Source organism: Oculina patagonica, chromosome 7, assembly GCF_052425735.1.
Source record: "Oculina patagonica isolate OP01 chromosome 7, crgOcupat, whole genome shotgun sequence".
In the NCBI taxonomy this organism is placed as follows: domain Eukaryota; kingdom Metazoa; phylum Cnidaria; class Anthozoa; order Scleractinia; family Oculinidae; genus Oculina; species Oculina patagonica.
Genome location: NC_135764.1, coordinates 17,938,575 through 17,956,792, shown reverse-complemented (window position 1 = coordinate 17,956,792; position 18,218 = coordinate 17,938,575). Strand labels below are relative to the sequence as shown.

At 39.1% G+C, this 18,218-nt stretch overlaps 1 protein-coding gene across 1 annotated transcript in view; it reads right to left on the bottom strand.

Moving 5' to 3' along the window:
- LOC144661461 (centrosomal protein of 70 kDa-like) overlaps nucleotides 1-18,218 on the bottom strand; it is an 80,807-nt gene that overhangs the window by 48,314 nt on the left and 14,275 nt on the right. Inside the window, exons 6-7 of the mRNA XM_078522237.1 lie at nucleotides 17,877-17,925; nucleotides 12,423-12,470 (exon numbers count right to left, since the gene is read on the bottom strand). Coding sequence (XP_078378363.1) covers nucleotides 12,423-12,470; nucleotides 17,877-17,925 — 97 coding nt within the window. The remainder of the gene's footprint in view (nucleotides 1-12,422; nucleotides 12,471-17,876; nucleotides 17,926-18,218) is intronic.

The window sequence follows — 18,218 nt, the reverse complement described above, 5'->3', positions numbered from 1 at the left end:
AACCCGGTGGAGGAAGAACGACTTTCGATTTCATCGTCAGAAGATGGTTAGGGGTCAATGGGCTTGAGGAATCTGGATCAGCAAGCTGGTTGACTGTCAAGGGGCGACTGTTGACTATCGCTTCTGCTTCACTCATTAGAGTACTAAGTGACTCATTATCTAGCTGCTTTCCGTTATCTTGTAATAACGATGAGAGGACGTTGCGCACTGATCTTATTTGTCGCTCCCAAACGCCCCCCATGTGGCTAGCAGCTGGAATGTTCATCTTGAAGGAGAACCAATCACACTGCTCTTTTAGCAGTTCTGTTTTGATCTTTTCCTGGTCCATCTCGGCTAGGGCTTGGGTCAGTTCATTACGAGCTCCCACAAAGTTTGTTCCTCGGTCACTCCGTAGCTGGCGGATGGGACCTCGACGATTGATAAACCGCCTCAAGGCATTGATGATGGAGTCAGTCTCGAGGGAGTTGGCGATTTCAAGGTGTATAGCTCTCGAAGCCATACAGGTAAAGAGGACACCATAACAATAAACGGTCCAAAAAAATCCACGGCGCAGTAAGTGAAAGGTGGTGTAGACTCAAGGCGATCTTCAGGTAGATCTGACATCCTTTGCTCCTGTACTGCTCCGCGTAGTCTCTGGCACTTGACACAGGACGAAATCAGGCTGGCGACTACTGACGAACCGCTGACCACCCAGAATCCATTTGATCGAATCTCATTTAAGGTCATCCCTTTGCCTTGATGCCGTGTACGTTCGTGAAAATGCTTGATGATCAACTTGGTAGCATGACTGTCACGCGGCAGGATAATGGGAAACTTTATGTTGTCGGCCAGGCTTGCACGTCTGAGACGACCACCGACTCACAAAATTCCATCTTCGTCTATAAATGGATCAAGTTTGTAGAGCGAGCTGCATGTTTTCATGTTCACCTTTCTCTGCTGGGCAAAGTCTCTACTGTCGGGGTCAGGACTCTCCTGCTTCATCTTCTGTAAAATTGCTATCTCTTCTTTAAAGGCTTTCTTCTGTGTTGTACGGATAATTTCGCACTCTGCGCTCTTCAAATCGCTGACTTTTAGCTGTCGTGTTTCTTTTCTTGGCTGCCCTGCTTCTTGTGCACGCGATCTCTCAAACATCTGATGTAGCGTTGACACAGGGCAACTGCTCGTTTCGCACGATTCCAGTCAGAGAAATACTCTATTCTTTCTGCAAGGCTGAATGGGTCTGCGCAGTTTGCATCGTTGCTGCGGTTACCATGACGACAGACTTCTTAACTTCAGGGTCGCTTCCCTGGAGCTTGTAGTCTTCTTCTTTGCTGGCTAACCACTGGTTTTCTTTCTCCCAAAGAAAGGCTGGTCCGGTGATCCATCGAGAATCTAGTAGTTCTTGTGCTTTCATACCACGCGAAGCCTCGTCTGCTGGATTCTGTTTCGATTCAACGTACTTCCACTGATCAACAGAAGTGTTTTCTTGAATTTCCTGCACTCTGTTAGCGACAAACACGTGGAATCTCCTACTCTCGTTGCTTATGTATCCAAGTACCACTCTGCTGTCTGTCCAAAAGTATTCTTGGTCGATGTGATACTCTAGCTCCTGGCGAAGTTGCTGACTGATCCTTACTGAGCACACGGCGCCGGTAAGCTCCAGTCTAGGTATGGTCACGGGTTTCAGCGGTGCAACTCTCGACTTGCCCATAACAAAGGAACAATGAATTCTCTGGTGTTCATCTGTGAGTCGCAAGTAACTACACTGACCATAACCTTTGACGCTCGCGTCCGAGAAATGATGGAGTTGTGCGTTTACTACTCGACCAAAGTTCTCGGGCTTGTAACATCTGGGGATCGAGACGCGCTGTACTTGTAACAAATCTGCTCTCCACTTTTCCCACTTCACTTTAATTTCGTCTGGTATCGGATCGTCCCAGCCTACTTCATGACGACACAATTCTTGAAGGATTGACTTTCCATCCAACAACAGCGGAGCAACGAATCCAAGTGGGTCGAAAATCGAACTAACAGTTGAAAGAATTCCTCTTCTAGTGCACGGCTTGTCTTGTAGCACGATGGAGAACTGGAAGCAGTCGGACTCAACACACCATTGAACTCCAAGCGCGTGCTCTAAAGGAAGCGAGTCAAGATCTAGATTCAACTCCTTTACGCCATCTGCTCTGTCAAGCTCTGGGATTCTTCTGATGACTTCTTTACTGTTAGACACAAACTTGTGGAGACGGAAACCCCCTCTGTTGCACATCTGCTTGACATCTGTGACTAACTTTACGGCTTCATCAACCGACGGAACAGACTTCAAGCCGTCATCAACATAGAAATCGTTACGAAGGAAATCTGCGGCAGTGTTTCCAAACTCCTTTTCAAAATCGTTTGCCGTTGACTTCAAGGCGAAATTTGCGCAGCCTGGGGACGAGGTCGCTCCAAACAAATGCACCGTCATTCTGTACTCTTTAGGTTGCTTCGTGAGGTCACCGTTTTCCCACCAGAGGAAGCGTAGCAAATCTCTGTACTCTTCATTCACTTTCACTTGGTGAAACATGGCCTCTATGTCACATATGAAAGCGAATGTTTCTTGTCGAAATCTGCACAACACACCGGTCAAGTTATTCGTCAAGTCAGGGCCTTGAAGCAGATGCTTGTTCAACGATTCGCTTTCATACTCAGCAGCACAATCGAAGACCACACGAATCTTGTTAGGTTTCTTGGGATGGTAGATGCCATGGTGCGGAATGTACCAAACATTGTGCTTCGTTTGAGCTTGATCGCTTGATTTATGCTCCGAATCAGACATCTCTGGCACCCTTTCAGCGTATCCACTGTCTATCAGTTTCTTCATAAATTCAACATAGTCTGCATAGTATCTTCGGCCGTTTTTAGCCTCAAACCTTCTCTTTAGTTGACTAAGTCGGCGAAGCGCAGCAGTCTTGTTGTTAGGAAGAGTAATATTTTCATTCTTCAAAGGTAGCGGAAGCTCGTAGTGGCCATCTTCACACTGGTGAACTCCCTGCTCAACAATCTCAATAAACTTTCTATCTTCCTTGGATAGTCCATGCTTCGAATTGCTCTTGTGCTCTGCGAAGTCAAGTTCAAACATCTGTCTGATTGCAGAAGGGTTTATTACTTCTTTTGTTTTCCCGTTGAAAACGAAGCTAAACTGGCTGTCTCTAGTTCCAGGGATAACTTCTCTTGCTATGATTCGATGGCAGGTGGAATCTAGGGCGTGGTCATCAAGAGGGGTGTCTGACGTCGCAACTGGTCCAACAATGCTCCATCCCAGCAAGGTGCGAACTGCGTAAGGTTCTTCGCTCTTACCCCATATCACCTCTGTTGGCTTGATCGCCTTGGGACAGTTACAACCAATTAACAAGCCGATTTCAACATTCTGATCGTAGGGTGGAATTTTATCTTGAATTTTCTTAAGGTGTGGCCAGCTGTTCACGATTTCTGGTCTTGGTATTTGGTCTCGTCTGGACGGAATACTTTGTCTTGCGTACGCCTTTGGTAGCTCAACTTCGGTGCGCTTATCGAGACGCTGCACTACCAAACCATCGATTCTCTTCACTGTTATCCTTTCACGACCAAGCATTGTACTCAAATCAAGACTGGTTTCAACACCTTCAATGCCGAGTTTACACTGAACTTGGGTGGTGACGAAGGTTGTATCGCTTGCGCCGTCTAGGAGAGCATAAACCTTGACTTCTTTCTCTGGGTTCTCTTTGTGAAACAGAATGACTTGAATGATTCGACAGTTGGTGATCACAGCGGGTTCTGCAGCTGAACTGTGCGCTACATTGATAAGGTTTGAGCTAGCGGACTCTGTGACCGGTGGTTTCTCACTGGAAGCTTGCTGAGTGTTCTGAGTGTCTTGTAGCATCGGGTTAGTCTGCGGACTTGTGGTCGTTCTCCTTTTCACGCCATGAAGTAGAGTATGGTGACATCTTCCACATTCTTCACAAGTAGATCGATTGATACATCCAGAGGACAAGTGGCCTGTCTTACAGTGCGAATACTCGAACCGGGACAGGGACAGTCTAACGAGGAACGCGTTCGGCAGTAAGAGCTCCGTCGTCGATGTCTTTCGCCCTTTCCTCTCTTCTCCTTTTTCCCCACCGTGGCCCTTGTATCTCGTTCTCAGAGTCCTTGTTACTAACTTTTTGAAACGACATAATATCAAGGTCTGGCGCTCCAACTTTCTCCTTGTCTTCTCACATACAAAACGAGACTTAGAAGAGTGAAAAACTATTTGCGTTCTTCTCACTTGGGCACTGGCGTCCTTACAACCATCCCTCCTCTCCGAATAAAAGCGTCCTCTTTTCTTTACTCGCTCACAACGAGAGAAAAATTAATCAGAATCTTTTGAAGAATTTTCCCTGTGAAGCAACTTTTGATCGGTTTCGGCGCTGCTGAAATTCGGTGCAGTCAGTGAAAATTTAGGATGAAACTATCCAATCAAATACAAGGATCCTGAGGGTCCGCAACTGTTTCAAACGTGTTGACTGTTTATTCTCATCTATGTCCTCTGGACGTTATTGGTCCATTTCTAAAGGTCGCCATTCTTTTTCTCATACGTTGTGATTGGTTAACTTTGTTCCAACTGTCCCGGTTCGAGTATCGCACTGTAAAGCATCCATAGCAAAGACCTTTACTGCAGATGATTTCACTGCGCTCATCTACTGAGCTCTTCAAAAATTTGTTACACTTGGCGAGATGGCGAGAGCATGTCGACCATCGCAAAGGGGGCAGGCCTGAGCTGCCTGATTCGCTGGCGACGGCGGGACGAAACTGTTCGGTGGTGGAGTAGTGGACGTCGCGAAAGTATTTGCACTTTGCTTGCTATTGTCTCTTTTCTTCTGTCTGTTTTTCCACCCAGACCTGATCTGATTATCGGGTTTCTTTCTATCGGCCTTCAGTGCATTTGGCGAGAACACGGGGTCGTTTGCTACATCTGCTTCCTCGCCGACAAATTTAACAAAGGCGCTGAAGGTGACAATTTTCTTTGTTTTCTTCTGTATATCGTGGGCGTGACGGCACCATTTCACCCCAGAGTACGAAGGCAGTTTGCTGCTTACGAGGCGGAGGGTTTCTGTGGAATCCAGGTCTCCCGTGGACTAGCATTTTCTTCATTGCTTCTTCGCAGCGCACGAGGAAATCTGCAAAGTCCTGAATGCCACTGCTGTCTCCGTCCATAACTTTTGGCCAGTTTCTGAGTCTGGACTTGTATGCCTCTGCGACATGGACGGGGTTGCCAAAGCGATCGTCTAGCATCTTGCGAGCTTTTTCGTACGCGCTATCTGAAGTCATAGCCAAGAATCCCTTTACCACTTGGTTGGCTTTCCCTCTGGTATATTTGTCTAAGAAGTAAAGGCGATCTTTGTTCGAAGGCACATTACTGCAGATGATAGATTCGAAGGCGGCGACAAAGGCTGGATATTCAAAGTAGTCTCCAGAAAAAACAGGCGGCTCTTTTACCGGAAGGTTGGTAATCTTCTGCTGATTGATTATTGACGAGCTCAACTCTGTTTGCTTGGCTTGTAAGGTGACTAGCTCTTGAAGTGCTGTATTAACATCACTGTTCTGGAAGTGCGGCGCGGAATTTGGTCTCAGAGGCTCAAGAGATGGCGTAGAAACGAATGCAGGAGCAAGCGGGTTGGGAGTAAAACTTCTTTCTTGTTTAATGTTTTGGTCGCTTACGTCCGGTTTCAACTCCTGCTTGACGCCTTTGACACTTACCTCTTCTTTATCGGCCGCTAATCTTTCATTTTCGAGAATTCGCTTTATTGCTTTTTCTTCAGCGCTTGCGATAGCTAGTTCTTTTTCAAGCTGCAATCTTCTTAATTCCTTTTCCTTTTCGAGAAATTCCATTTCAGCCTGTAGCTTTGCAGCCTTAGCTGCCGCATCCACTAAAGCAAGCGAAAGGTGTTTTGTGGAAGAAGAACCACGCGAACTTATTTTAGACCTGTCAGACACTTTGGACCCCTTGCTGTGGCCAGATTTCATTGATGGTGCTCGGCTAGGTTTTCTTTCTAATGCTTGTATTCGTTCACAAAGTCTCATTCTACACTCAAAGAACTCTCGGTCTCTGACATCAAACCATCGATACGAGGCTTCTCTTTCTTCTTCAAATTCTAACAGATCGTCGTGCTCTTTATGCGCGACGTCAAATTCATCTTTGAAACGATCCAGATGAAAGCGCTGTTCTTCTAATTGTTCTATCGGTGCGTCTGGCGAGTCACGCATCGCATTGATTTTCTCCATCTGTTGTTTCAATCTTCTATAGGCAGAGTTTCGATTTGCCAGTTTAATTTCTAAATGATAAGCCATTCCCTTTTCAGTCATTTTTCTACTTCGTCCTGTTGTTTTAGATTTTTTCAAGCGGAATGGCTCCACGCCTGTCACGCTTTTGGGTGGCTCAAGTTGCGGCGTCGCCTCGAAGTCCGGAAACGAAGGAAACGAAGCTCCAAACGAATAAGCAAAGTTCAAGAAATGTTCATAACCATTGGCGAATGTAACCACGATATTTTACTGTGGCGCTTGCAGCGACTGGGCCAAAACGAAAGCAAAACAAAACAAACTTCTAGGCGTGTCGCTTTAAGGCGTGTGGTAACGAGGTGTTTGGGAATATCTTACGGGTCGCCTTCGAAGGTGCAAATTAACCACGGAAAACCAAAGTTGACGGTTAACAGCGATTTATTGCTTCGATTTAAGAATCAACGATCAAGGATAAACGATCGTAAACTGAAAATTAACAATATAACGGAATTCTAATCAATAATTTAGATGAAACGTTGCGTAACACATGGTCAAAACGCGTGCCCAAAACTACGTACTTTAAACGACAATAATGCGGCTAAAATTACAAACAAACTAGAATAAACTACATTTAGAAACTAAACGAGCGAGATTCTAACATAACAAATGCACGATGGATACGTGTGGCTGATTTACAGCCCAAAGTACTTAAGTTGCTATTTTCAATGGTGGGCGTTTACTCCATGATCCACAAAGTGTTTGATCCAATTTACTCATTTTGCGATTATAAATCAATTAAAGCTGAACAATAAACGTTCATTCGTGTACTTTCGCCCGATTACTATGCGATTAAAAACTAAACAAATTAAAAAGTTACTTACATATCGGTCCCGCTTGTGCCAAAGGTTAAGAATACGTCTAACGAAAGTACTTGTGATAAACTCGAATCTTGCAAAACTCTATTTAAAAGGACGCTAAACGCGGCTTATATATGCGCGTGGGGACGCTAAAAGGTCCGATTACAAAACCAATGAAAACGCAGATAAACACATATAAACACTGTAACTAGGTTCGTAGCTAGGGTCAATACGTATAACTATTGTTGTATCAAGATAATAAATAACGGAGTTAAAAATAATTACTTTTGGCTAGTATCCTTAACACCGAGGTTCAATAATTAATGGAAGATGTAAGTATGCAAAGTATTGTTATTATTTTCTGAGTTCTCAACCCATTGCTGATTATTTACAGAGACTGTGCAGCTCTTTTAAACTACACCTTATGCTACAAATACATACTGGTAGTCCTCAATGTAGCATATTATAGCGCAAAATTTTCAACGCCAAATACTAAATCTTCAGAAAATGTTAAGCTTATTAAATGAGTAAGTTATCTGGATGTAATCTGGCTTTGGATACTGACAATGATTATAAAATGACATTTTGGGGAATATTGTTTATTAGCTCCATTATTTGTAGTGTTATTTGCACCCCTTGCACTTAATTGCAAAAATGACATTATGTGGGTTAAATAAACAATAATTATATATTCTCTAAAAAAGTCATTTATTCCCTTATTATAACAGACATAGATTGATTAAAAAAACAAAAGACTTTCCAGTTTATGAGACGTAAGGTAATCTTTTTAAGGAAACAGCACTGCAATGCCAAAAACTCTTTTACATGAACCACTGTCATGTCTAATTAATTTAATTAATTTGTGGAATTAACTTGGTACTTTTTTTCAAAGTAGAAATGAACTTGGGCTGCTGTTGTTTTTAACTTAGAACCTTTACTTTAACCAACTGACACCTCAAGATTCTTGGGGAAAAAACAAGTTTTTTTTACTTTTTTGACATTGTCCAGCCAGTTACGAGCTATAGTACATTAGCTCCAAACTACTCAAAATGGCATTTGCAACATGGACACATGCCTTTTTTTTCCACTAGCATAACGTTTTATGATAGTTTCGCTTGGGTATGTACACAAATTTTGAGATACATAGTTTTTGGATGAGAAAGTGACCTGCGTCTTTGGCTTTTCATCTTTTTTTATAGTATTTTTTTGGCTTTTCCTTTTCTCCTTTTGCTATCTTTTTGCTGCAGTTGTTGGGCTTCTAATGGGTTTGTGTTCAGTTAAACTTGAAGAATTCCCAAGAAAGCATCATTAATGATGGGAAAACCTTACCATGGAGTAGACAAGGGTGTTTGTGGGAAATTTCCTTGAGTTTTCCACTCAATTTTTTAAGCATTAATTTTTTGTGCGTATTTCAAGCAACATTAAGGAGGCTCGATGTAGTTTTTTTAGCCGAAGGGTGGTTGTTTTAAAATTAAAATTATCTAAGAAGCCAATGTTCGATTTTTGCCAAAATACACCATAATGGTCAAATATGACCAAATTTTAATTTTTTACCCGTCACTTAGCTACAAAGGTTACCATAGCAACGATTGACGTTTTCTTTTGTTCTCAAACAAGCTTGATTTTCTCGAAATCTAGATTGACTCTTGGTGTTTATTTTTTGACATGTTAAAGTTTAGTAGATTGACTAACTGTTGACGAAATTTTAGAAAAATCTGTAAGAGCGTTTTCAAGTAAATGAAGAATGAAATTTTCAGAAAAACCCTGTTTTAATATAAAATAGGCGCTTTTAAATTGTTTTGTATTATTTGAGCGCAGTTACTCTCACTGAAATATAAATACTTACTTTTGCGTTAGGGCTAGGACTGTAACCCTAAAAATTTAGCTGACTTCATCGTCTTGAGAAACAAAAGGTTTCCTTTGTTTATCGTTTGTAAAAGAAAAGTCAAAAGACGCCGCGCAAGCAAAAACCTTGTCTTTTTGCATGTGTTATTTTTCGAAAACGAAGTAAAGACCAGCAAAATTAAATACAGGGCAGTGTTGAGCACACGTAAACGAACTTGCGTGCGAAATTTGGAGTTGTTTGTGACAATTTTCAATTTGGCCAAAACACAAAGTGCGTTTCTTGCGCTCAGGCCTTCAATTGTAGGAAATCATAAGAAAATACCAAAAACTTCATTCTTGATTTACTCTTAAACGCTCTTACAGATTTTCCTAAAATTTTGTGTACAGGTAGTCAATTTACTATACTTGAACATATCAAAAAATGAATACCAAGAGTCAATCTAGATTTCGAGAAAATCAAGCTTGTGTAAAAACAAAAGAAAACGTCAATGGTTTCTATGGTACCCTTTGTGATTAAGTGACGGGTAAAAAATTAAAATTTGGTCATATTTGATCATTATGGTGTTTTTGGCAAAAATCGAACATTGGCTTCCTCGATAATTTTAATTTTCAAAACAACCACCCTTCGACTAAAAAAACTACATGGAGCCTCCTTAACATTTTATATAACCGTGCTGATTTGGGTTTGTCAGAAAGATCTTTTCCTTGCTTTCTTTGGTCAAAGATGATGATGTCAGAAGTGAATCAAAAGCCAGCGCTCATTACGGGTGGCACAGTTGCCAAGGGTTAAGTAAAATATATTTGCAAAATTTCATTTAACTATTTTTATTAATCAGTTGTGTTTCATCTCTACACCATGGCCATTGGACTGTACACTGTGCCCAGTTTGATGTCATAAGTACCATATAATTTGTACTCAACATGTAGGTCAAAAGCATTCTAACATTTTGTTATTCAAAGAAATATTATCGTGTCCAGTGCAATGAGCAGTTCCAGAAAATATCCATACACCACGACGGAAGGCTTTTTGGAATTCCGAGTGCAAGGGGGTTCCTTGAACTGGAATTCTGAGGGCATGGGGGGATACTTACGATTGGAATTCCGAAGGCATGGGGGAGTTCCAGATCTTGGATTTCCAGAGGAGACAGACAAAAGTGTGTTCCTTAAAATGCTAATTTTGTGGATTACTCATTTGTAAATAAAGAACGAGCTGCAGGGACCGCAGAGGGGGAGGGGCTGGTAGGGCTATAGCCCTACCACTTTTTTGCTTGGGTTGATTTTTTAGGGCTCCAGATAACATGGATAATGTATGAATTTTACCACTTGAAATTAAAAAAACATATCTGCTCTTGCATATGTGCTTCACAAGGTCAAAGGCTCGGAAAAGCTGGGTGGCAGCAGTTATCCTCACAGGCATTCCTACCATATGAAAGACCCTGCAGACATTTCCCTTTTATAGTGGTCCACTGTGCCAACTCAAGCCTTGTTCTATTTTTCTTTGTTTCTTCATTAAAATGTCATTGAAGAAAAGTGTGTAAGGTAAAATCCTCTTGACTATTTAACCGGTAACTATTGAAGCCATAATTAAAGCAAATTAGATAGCTTCCCATGCCAGTTAAAGATTGTCAAACTTCACTAAAAACACGTATGCTTTTGCGTATATGCGCATATGGGTATCTGCGCATATGTGTATCTGCGTATATGCGTATGTGCGTCTGCGTATCTGCATATGTGCGAGTTGGCCGAGTGGGAGTATGCAGTGTTCTCCCCAGTTTTCAGCACAGCAGGTAAGAAAACTTTTTAAGCCGGAAAAGAAATTCCGGTAAATCCAAGCTGTTTTCTAGTTTACCTACATGAAACAGAATGTTGTCAAAATGCTGGTCGAATTTTATTTCATGACAACTTTATTATGGCCTTGCAGACCTCTTTGCCTGCTATACAGCTTAAGAAAAATTGCATAAAATTATCTTCCGTTGTTTTAAGGGGATACATTTGCTGTCGCTTACATGAAGTACTACTTGAAAAATCAGCGGTCCTGTTTCAGCATTGTTGAAAAGTTGTATTCTGAATGCTCCTTTTAACCTGTTGTCTGGATTTTGTTTTAAATACTTACGAACTTATGATAAGAATTTGACAATGAAAGCTGCTTTTGTCTTCATCATGCATCAGCTACAGTTAACAATCAACAATTTTCTGCATTTTGCATGTTTTTGAAAGCTGAATTAATTTATGTAAGTAATATTTCTCACTTCTGAAATTATTTTTACCTCTTTGCCTTTGTGATTGTTTTCATTTTCAACGGACAAAGTGAAAGGACAGCAAGGATTGCTGCCGCTTCATTGTGGAATCGATCATGGAAACTGTGCAACAACAGATGTGCACTTGCCGAGAAGTGAGAAAGACCAGCAAAACTTGCTCTTTCTTCGATAGAGAAGAAAAGAGATTCAGAAAGTGAAGGGAAATAATAAAAGAAATTGAATACTAGCACAAATTCGTAAATAATATCGCATTTGTCGCTGTTTCTTTTCAATATGTTATTTTATATTTTCGATCATGACTATGAAGGTGAAAGGAGTAGTGTTAAATTGTTATTTGCCTGTTGAATTTTCAAGATTTCTTAGCGGTTCTAGGCGGTAAAGAGTCGTGTTACAAGCGGTAAATTTTACCGATTACAGTCTGATAAGGATAACACTGAGTATGGGTCTGGTCACTGACAAGACGGAACCACAAGCAGAACAAGAACCGTGCAGCGCGGTTAATTAAGCTGTACATTTTGTGTGAAGATCAAAAATTCACATTGTGAATTGCTCTGCTTGTTTACCGGTATTTGGATTCTTGGAAGCAGTCTGAGTTTAGAATGCTCAAGCTTTATTTGCTTAATATTAATCTTTTCCTATCTCATCCACAATAATATATTATCAAAATGAAAGTTGTAAGAAATTATCCTTGCAAATATGAACAAGCTTCTTTTAGTCTTTAAAAGTCTGTCTTTGAATGGGAGGTTGTGCATTCAGCTTCGTCATGTGTATGCAGAGACTGAGCAAATCAGTCTGATTCAAATCAACCATACTCAAAGGGAGTGCTTAATGTATAAAAACAAACACAATACTTAGGTTCTCTAAGAACATGTTTACTTATTACTTTGACATTTTAGAACAATTCTAGACTAAAAATTCTTAATTCCAGATCTAGAGTACTCCACCTGCGATTTCCACTTCAAAACTTTTGCCAGTGTTCTGGGTTAACATCACTAACCCCAGTTTCTGTTTCACTTGGTCATGAAAAAAATAATGCCAACTTTGAAAATTCATAAAAAATTGTGGCTTTAACTAAAAATAAAACTTTTTGCAGCATTTTGCTCAGTATAATGGGAAGGTTTAAACCAACAAAAAAAGCTTTTTGGGGTTATAAATTATTTAGTTTCTCAGTGTGGTCAAGGGCCAAAAGCAAGAGTTTGTAAAGACTTACCTGAGTTTTGAGCTTTTCTTCTTCCAGCTCTCTTTGAAGATTCCTTATCTGTAAAGAATACAAAACAATTACACATCTGACCTCAAAACAAATCAATTAATTATAATTGTTATTTTTGTTGATCTACAAAAGTAATAGATTTTGCAACGAAGATCTCGGTATCCACATGATACTTTTTCAAACTCATCAGCCGTGCAAGTAAGTCAGAAAACATTTTTGTTCTGGCCAGATTTTGCTTGCCCTTTCAACATTTTGCAATATTCGGGCCGTTATACTGGTACCAGTAAATTGTAGTGGATTAAGGCCTATAATAGATAAGGTAAATATAAACATAAACAAGGACTGATATTTTTACCATGATACTTATAAGATTTATGGCTGACTGTAACGACAGAGAACTAATCAGCGACCCATTTGGCGAATCACTCATATATATTTTGCCCAAAGATACCCTTTGGTAAGATATTTGTAAAAATCATATTTTAAAGTTCCAGCGCTTTTTTATTTTTCAGAAATTTACGAAAATTAGAAAACGGGATCAAAGTGCGGTTTTCCTTTCAAATATCAAATGCTTGAAATAAGTTGTGAGGACAAAGTCCTGGCAAAGTCTCAAAAAACCTTCAATTGCCTTCAAACTTTACACAAAAGCAGAACAAACTTTACTTTACATTCTTCAACAGTTGAAAGTTCGAAACATGATTTTACAAGCCATTTTATAAACCGCTCTGACAAGCCCTAAAAATGGCGGCGAAATATAAGCCATATTCAACAGAATAAATATACCCCTGGTACCTTGTTTTTCGAAAAATTAATTTGAGTTTATACAGCCTCAAAGTATAATCATTAAGAGGAAATCCGCCAGGACTTCGAGTAGTTATTGGACAAAATTATGTACCAAAACTATTTCCACCTGATTGCAAGCTTTTGTGTTACTGCTTCAAATATCTTATCAAAAGAAATCTTTTCTAACAACACCACACATCGAAAACACATTTTGAAGTTCCGCTGAATTCCACTGAATCGCTTAAAAGATGTAAGCTTTTGCCCATAGCTTGTGAACTTTAAATATCATTTTCTCAGACTCTGATAAGAAATTGTTGTACCAGAATTATTTTCACCTTATTGCAAACGTTTTTGTTACTGCTTCAAATATTTTATCAAAAGAAATCTTTTCTAACAACACCACACATCGAAAACACATTTTGAAGTTCCGCTGAATTCCACTGATTCGCTTAAGACGAATTTACAAAATGGCTACACGTGAGATTTTGCCTATACCTTGTGAACTTTGAAATTTATTTTCTCAGACTCTGATAAGAAATTGTTGTTGGTGTTATCACGGATAATTACTTACATCTTTACCTTTTATTAAGGGTAGGAAATAACGCAATAGGATTTAAATTATTCTGGAAATTGATTTTTGTCCAACTTTAATAAATATTACTCGACTTCCTAGTGGATTCCGTCTTAAACATTCACTATGCCAAGTTTCAAGGTCAAACTTGCAACACTTCCTGCTGAGAAAATAAAAGATAATTTTATTTGATAATAATTTTATTAATACAAATCGATGTTAAAATTAATTTTAACCTTAAAAACAACCTCCGTAAATCTTGTGTCATTTGAGCCGAACATATACCAAACATCTTTTATTTTTCAACCTTTTGACTGAATGGAAATATTTCCAATTTTCATAAATTTCTGAAAAATAACAAACATGCCGGAACTTTTAAATAAAATGATTTTTACAAATATCTTACCAAAGGGTATCTTTGGGCAAAATACATGTATGAGCAATTCTCCAAATGGCTCGCTGATGGAGCGTTCTCAGCCGTTACAGTCAGCCATTCTTAAACTTGAACCATGAATTTTTCACAAGCCCCCCTTTTGCATGAAGGATAACATATCAGCTCACGAAGTTTATCATGTCACATTGGTTATTTTGAAGATTGTGGCATAAAACAAGCTTGTACTTGGGCCACTCAGAGTCATTTAACATAATGCCATACCCATTACTTTTGTAATACAGGGTTCGTACTCTTTTGAGCTTTTGAAATTCCATGACTTTCCATGACCTTTTCCATGACTTTTCAAAGTTTTCCATGACCTAAATTGACCATTTTATTTGGAAATTTTCAAAAATTATCTTGATTTCAGGAATGTTTTTACCCTTTTCTTTACAAAAAAACTTGCCTTTAATCAATACCATTTGCTATGACTTTCTATGACCAGACTTTCCATTTATGTCTTTCTATGGCCTGGAAAATGAAATTCTAAAATTCCATGACACTCCAGGTTTTGCGTGACCTGTACGAACCCTGTAATAAGGACACCTCTTTTCTTATCAAAAAGTGATAATCACATTACACTTGGAAAAAATTGATGTAAATATCAATGCCTTGTATAATGACATGATCATTTGAGTATCATAAGTGTAGACAGAAAAAGTATAAATCATAACAGGACTGATGTGGTACTAAAAAAGTTAATTTTACCCTCTTGTTAAGTGAAAGTGTAAATGTTTTCAAAATTCATGTACAGCCTGTACCAGTAAATATGATTGATGACCTTATTGTTAGTTGAACTTCAAGATTGCTTGTGTGAAACAATGACATTCCAATGACAACTAATCATGCAATGTTAACAGAAAAAGCCATAATGATTCATTCAAATCATTATCAGATGGAACCATGATCTGTCATCACACGGGTCATGACAGTGATTGTTTACCAAAGGACAAAAAGAACCTCAACTACAGTAATGAAAAAATAGCAAAAGCTCACTGATATCTGAACATGTAAAGCAAACTGAACTTCCTCCTGACATCTCCATGTGACATTCACAAAGCATAAACAAAACCACAAATGCATGAACAATTTATGGAAGAGAGTTATTAAGTACTCAAAAAATTATTTTATCAAAATACCCTCACAAGTAAAGAAGCTACACAGAAGAAAATATGGCAAAGAAAAAAACAATAAATGGATAAGTTCCTCACTTGGAAATACCACTTACTTCCGGTAAATGGTGCACAAATTTTGGGTTTATCATTCTCGACTCCTCATGCATATTTTATCCCCAAACAATATTTCTATACAAAAGGAGCACTAAGAAAAAGGATAAGGAAAAAATGGCTTAGAAAACTCAGAGACTCAAAGGACAGTGCAGAATGCAATGGAGTTGACAATTGAAAGTAAATATTATGTTTTATGTTTGTGTTTATTTGCTTCAGTTCCCCACGGTCTAGTGAACACGTCACTAACTCACTCAAGCATGAAGCCACGAAGCACGTAGTGTGAAGATTTCTTTCAAAAAATGTCGGAACTGTCACGAAAGCATGTTCGAACACTAAAGAGTTTTTTGGCTACCACACGAAACCACTCTCAGGCAGAGGTTTTACAAAATAATACGGAAGTTAGTTCAACTGATGAAGAACAAATCAAAGGAAATGAAGAGACGGATGTAACATGATACTTTTGTTTTTCTCTTAAATCGATGTGATGCCTTTTAAGTCTAATTAAATTAACGCCATGGATTCTACAAGAATTCTACCACGTTAAAAGCACACCACGTTAGGCTTTAATACAAAATTTCTAAACACCTCCCTGTTATTTTAATTTTCGTTAGTTTGAATTTTAGTTTGATATTGAAACAGCAAACAAAATACTTTTGTTTTTGTAACATGACACATTTGTTTTTGTCTAAAACGGATGTAACATGATGATATGGTAAAGTGATTTATTTTCTGCAAACAGGGCGACATCGATTATAACACAGATATTATCAATTAATTCAAGAAATGTTTTTTTCTGAATAATTATGAGATGCTAGATCACCTTTTCTAAGAAAACAGCATTGCCATATCAAGAATTTCACATGAACTGCTATGACGCCTTAGTGTCTAATTCAATTAATTTGTGGTTTTAACTTGGCGCTGTGGAGTCTACACGAATCCTTCTGCAGAAGAAAAACGCAACGTTCGTAAAGTAGACTGATCTGCGCATGCGTTTAGCACAAACTATTTTGTTCCAGAAAGAATAGTACCACAAGGAGAGCATAGTGCTTTCTGAAACAAATATATACCTTGAGTTCTTCAATTGTAAGTATCGCAAATATACTCCCCGTTTTACCAAGGGCACATGGTCAGGTGCTCCCCACCCCCTACCCCCTTCACAGAAATAATTACCGTAAAGATCCATGTATAAGCCGCACCTTTTTACTCAAAATTTAAGACGAAAATCGGGGGTGCGGCTTATCTACGGAAACATCTCTTGTTGGAGTTTTCAAAGGCCTAATTAATATTCATAAAAAACTTCTCAAGACGTCACTGAATAAACATATAACAACCTGAAAACGTTGTTGTTGTTCACCGCCTTTTAGTTCCTCTGCAAAGCTGTTTGCAGTGAAGCCTGCCAGTCACTCGAAGCATGTCTTTCTGCGCGAGTAAGCACCAAGATAAACGCAAGTACTCACAAGGCAAATGGCCGACCGCTTTGCTTTTTTATTGACTTTCACAGCAAATGCATCTGTTGGATTATCAAACTCTTATCCTGCGTGAAGTTGTTATCCTGTTGCGGGTAGCAGTTTCCAAGAATCTTGAAAACGTGGTTTCTTCCGAAGAAAATGCCGCCATGTTTGTTTTTAATGCCCAGACTCCTCTCTACATTTCAAAGCTTGGCTACTAAGCATTCATCATTCGCGTACAATTCGTACGAATTACAAGTGTGTCAGGAGCGTTTAGAAGTGATAATCTCGAAAAAATGATATCAAGAGAGCATCCAAGTTTAAGATATTGTGAACTCAAACTAAAAAGGAGGTATGACAAGTGAAATTTCGCTTTCGTAAGACTTAATTCATATTAAGCATTGCAACAACTGCCACTGTTTTGAAACCGTGCTTGTTTGCCCTTGTTTGTTTACCAATAGAACTTCACTTGAACTTCAAACTTTATTGTCTGTATACTATTTTTTCTAAAATTTGAGCTTCTAAATCGGGGGTGCGGCTTATACACGGAACTTTACGGTAATTAATTGATATTAATTAATTAATTGGTGATTGAAAGTTTACACCATAGCGATTTAGGGGTTGAGGGGTTTAGTGGTTTAGCAGATGACAACCCACCAAACCATCACAAAAGTGCATTCTGCACTAAAAACCATAAATCGTTCCTCACTTGGAAATAACACTTACTTCCGGTAAATGTATGAATTTTGGCTTAATAAATATTATTGTTCTCGACTCCTCATGCATATTTTGTCCCAAAATCGATACTTCTTTAAAAAAACAGCACTAGGAAACAGGATAAGAAAAAAATCAGGGAAATATAAAATCCTAAGTTTTGCCGGGCAAGTACGTTAAAGTCCCTGTCCTGGTAGAGCTGTAAAAGCCTTTTACAACTTAAAATAAAATGCTCTCTGTTTTGAATCACGTTTGGCTTCAGAAGTTGGAACACACCTGCATTTCAAAACGATAGACTCTGTCCCTTTCTTCTTTAGCATCTCTCCTGAGGATAGATGAAGTCCATATTGTAAGAATGTGCTTTATATTGGACCAACTGAAGTGAAACACTTAGTAAATATTAAGTATAATTTCCAAAGGTGAATTCAAGAATGGGAGATTCTGATTGGTTGAGAAGCTCGGTTCAAATATTCACTGTGCAAGGCAGTGAATATAGCATCTCAAGGCTTGGCTACTAAGCCATGCCATTTTGCCATCCAGACAAGTCAACATGGCGGCATTTGCTAAATGACTAGCCATTAATTACAGGAATGGCTCTGAGCCTTTTTAAGAGAAACC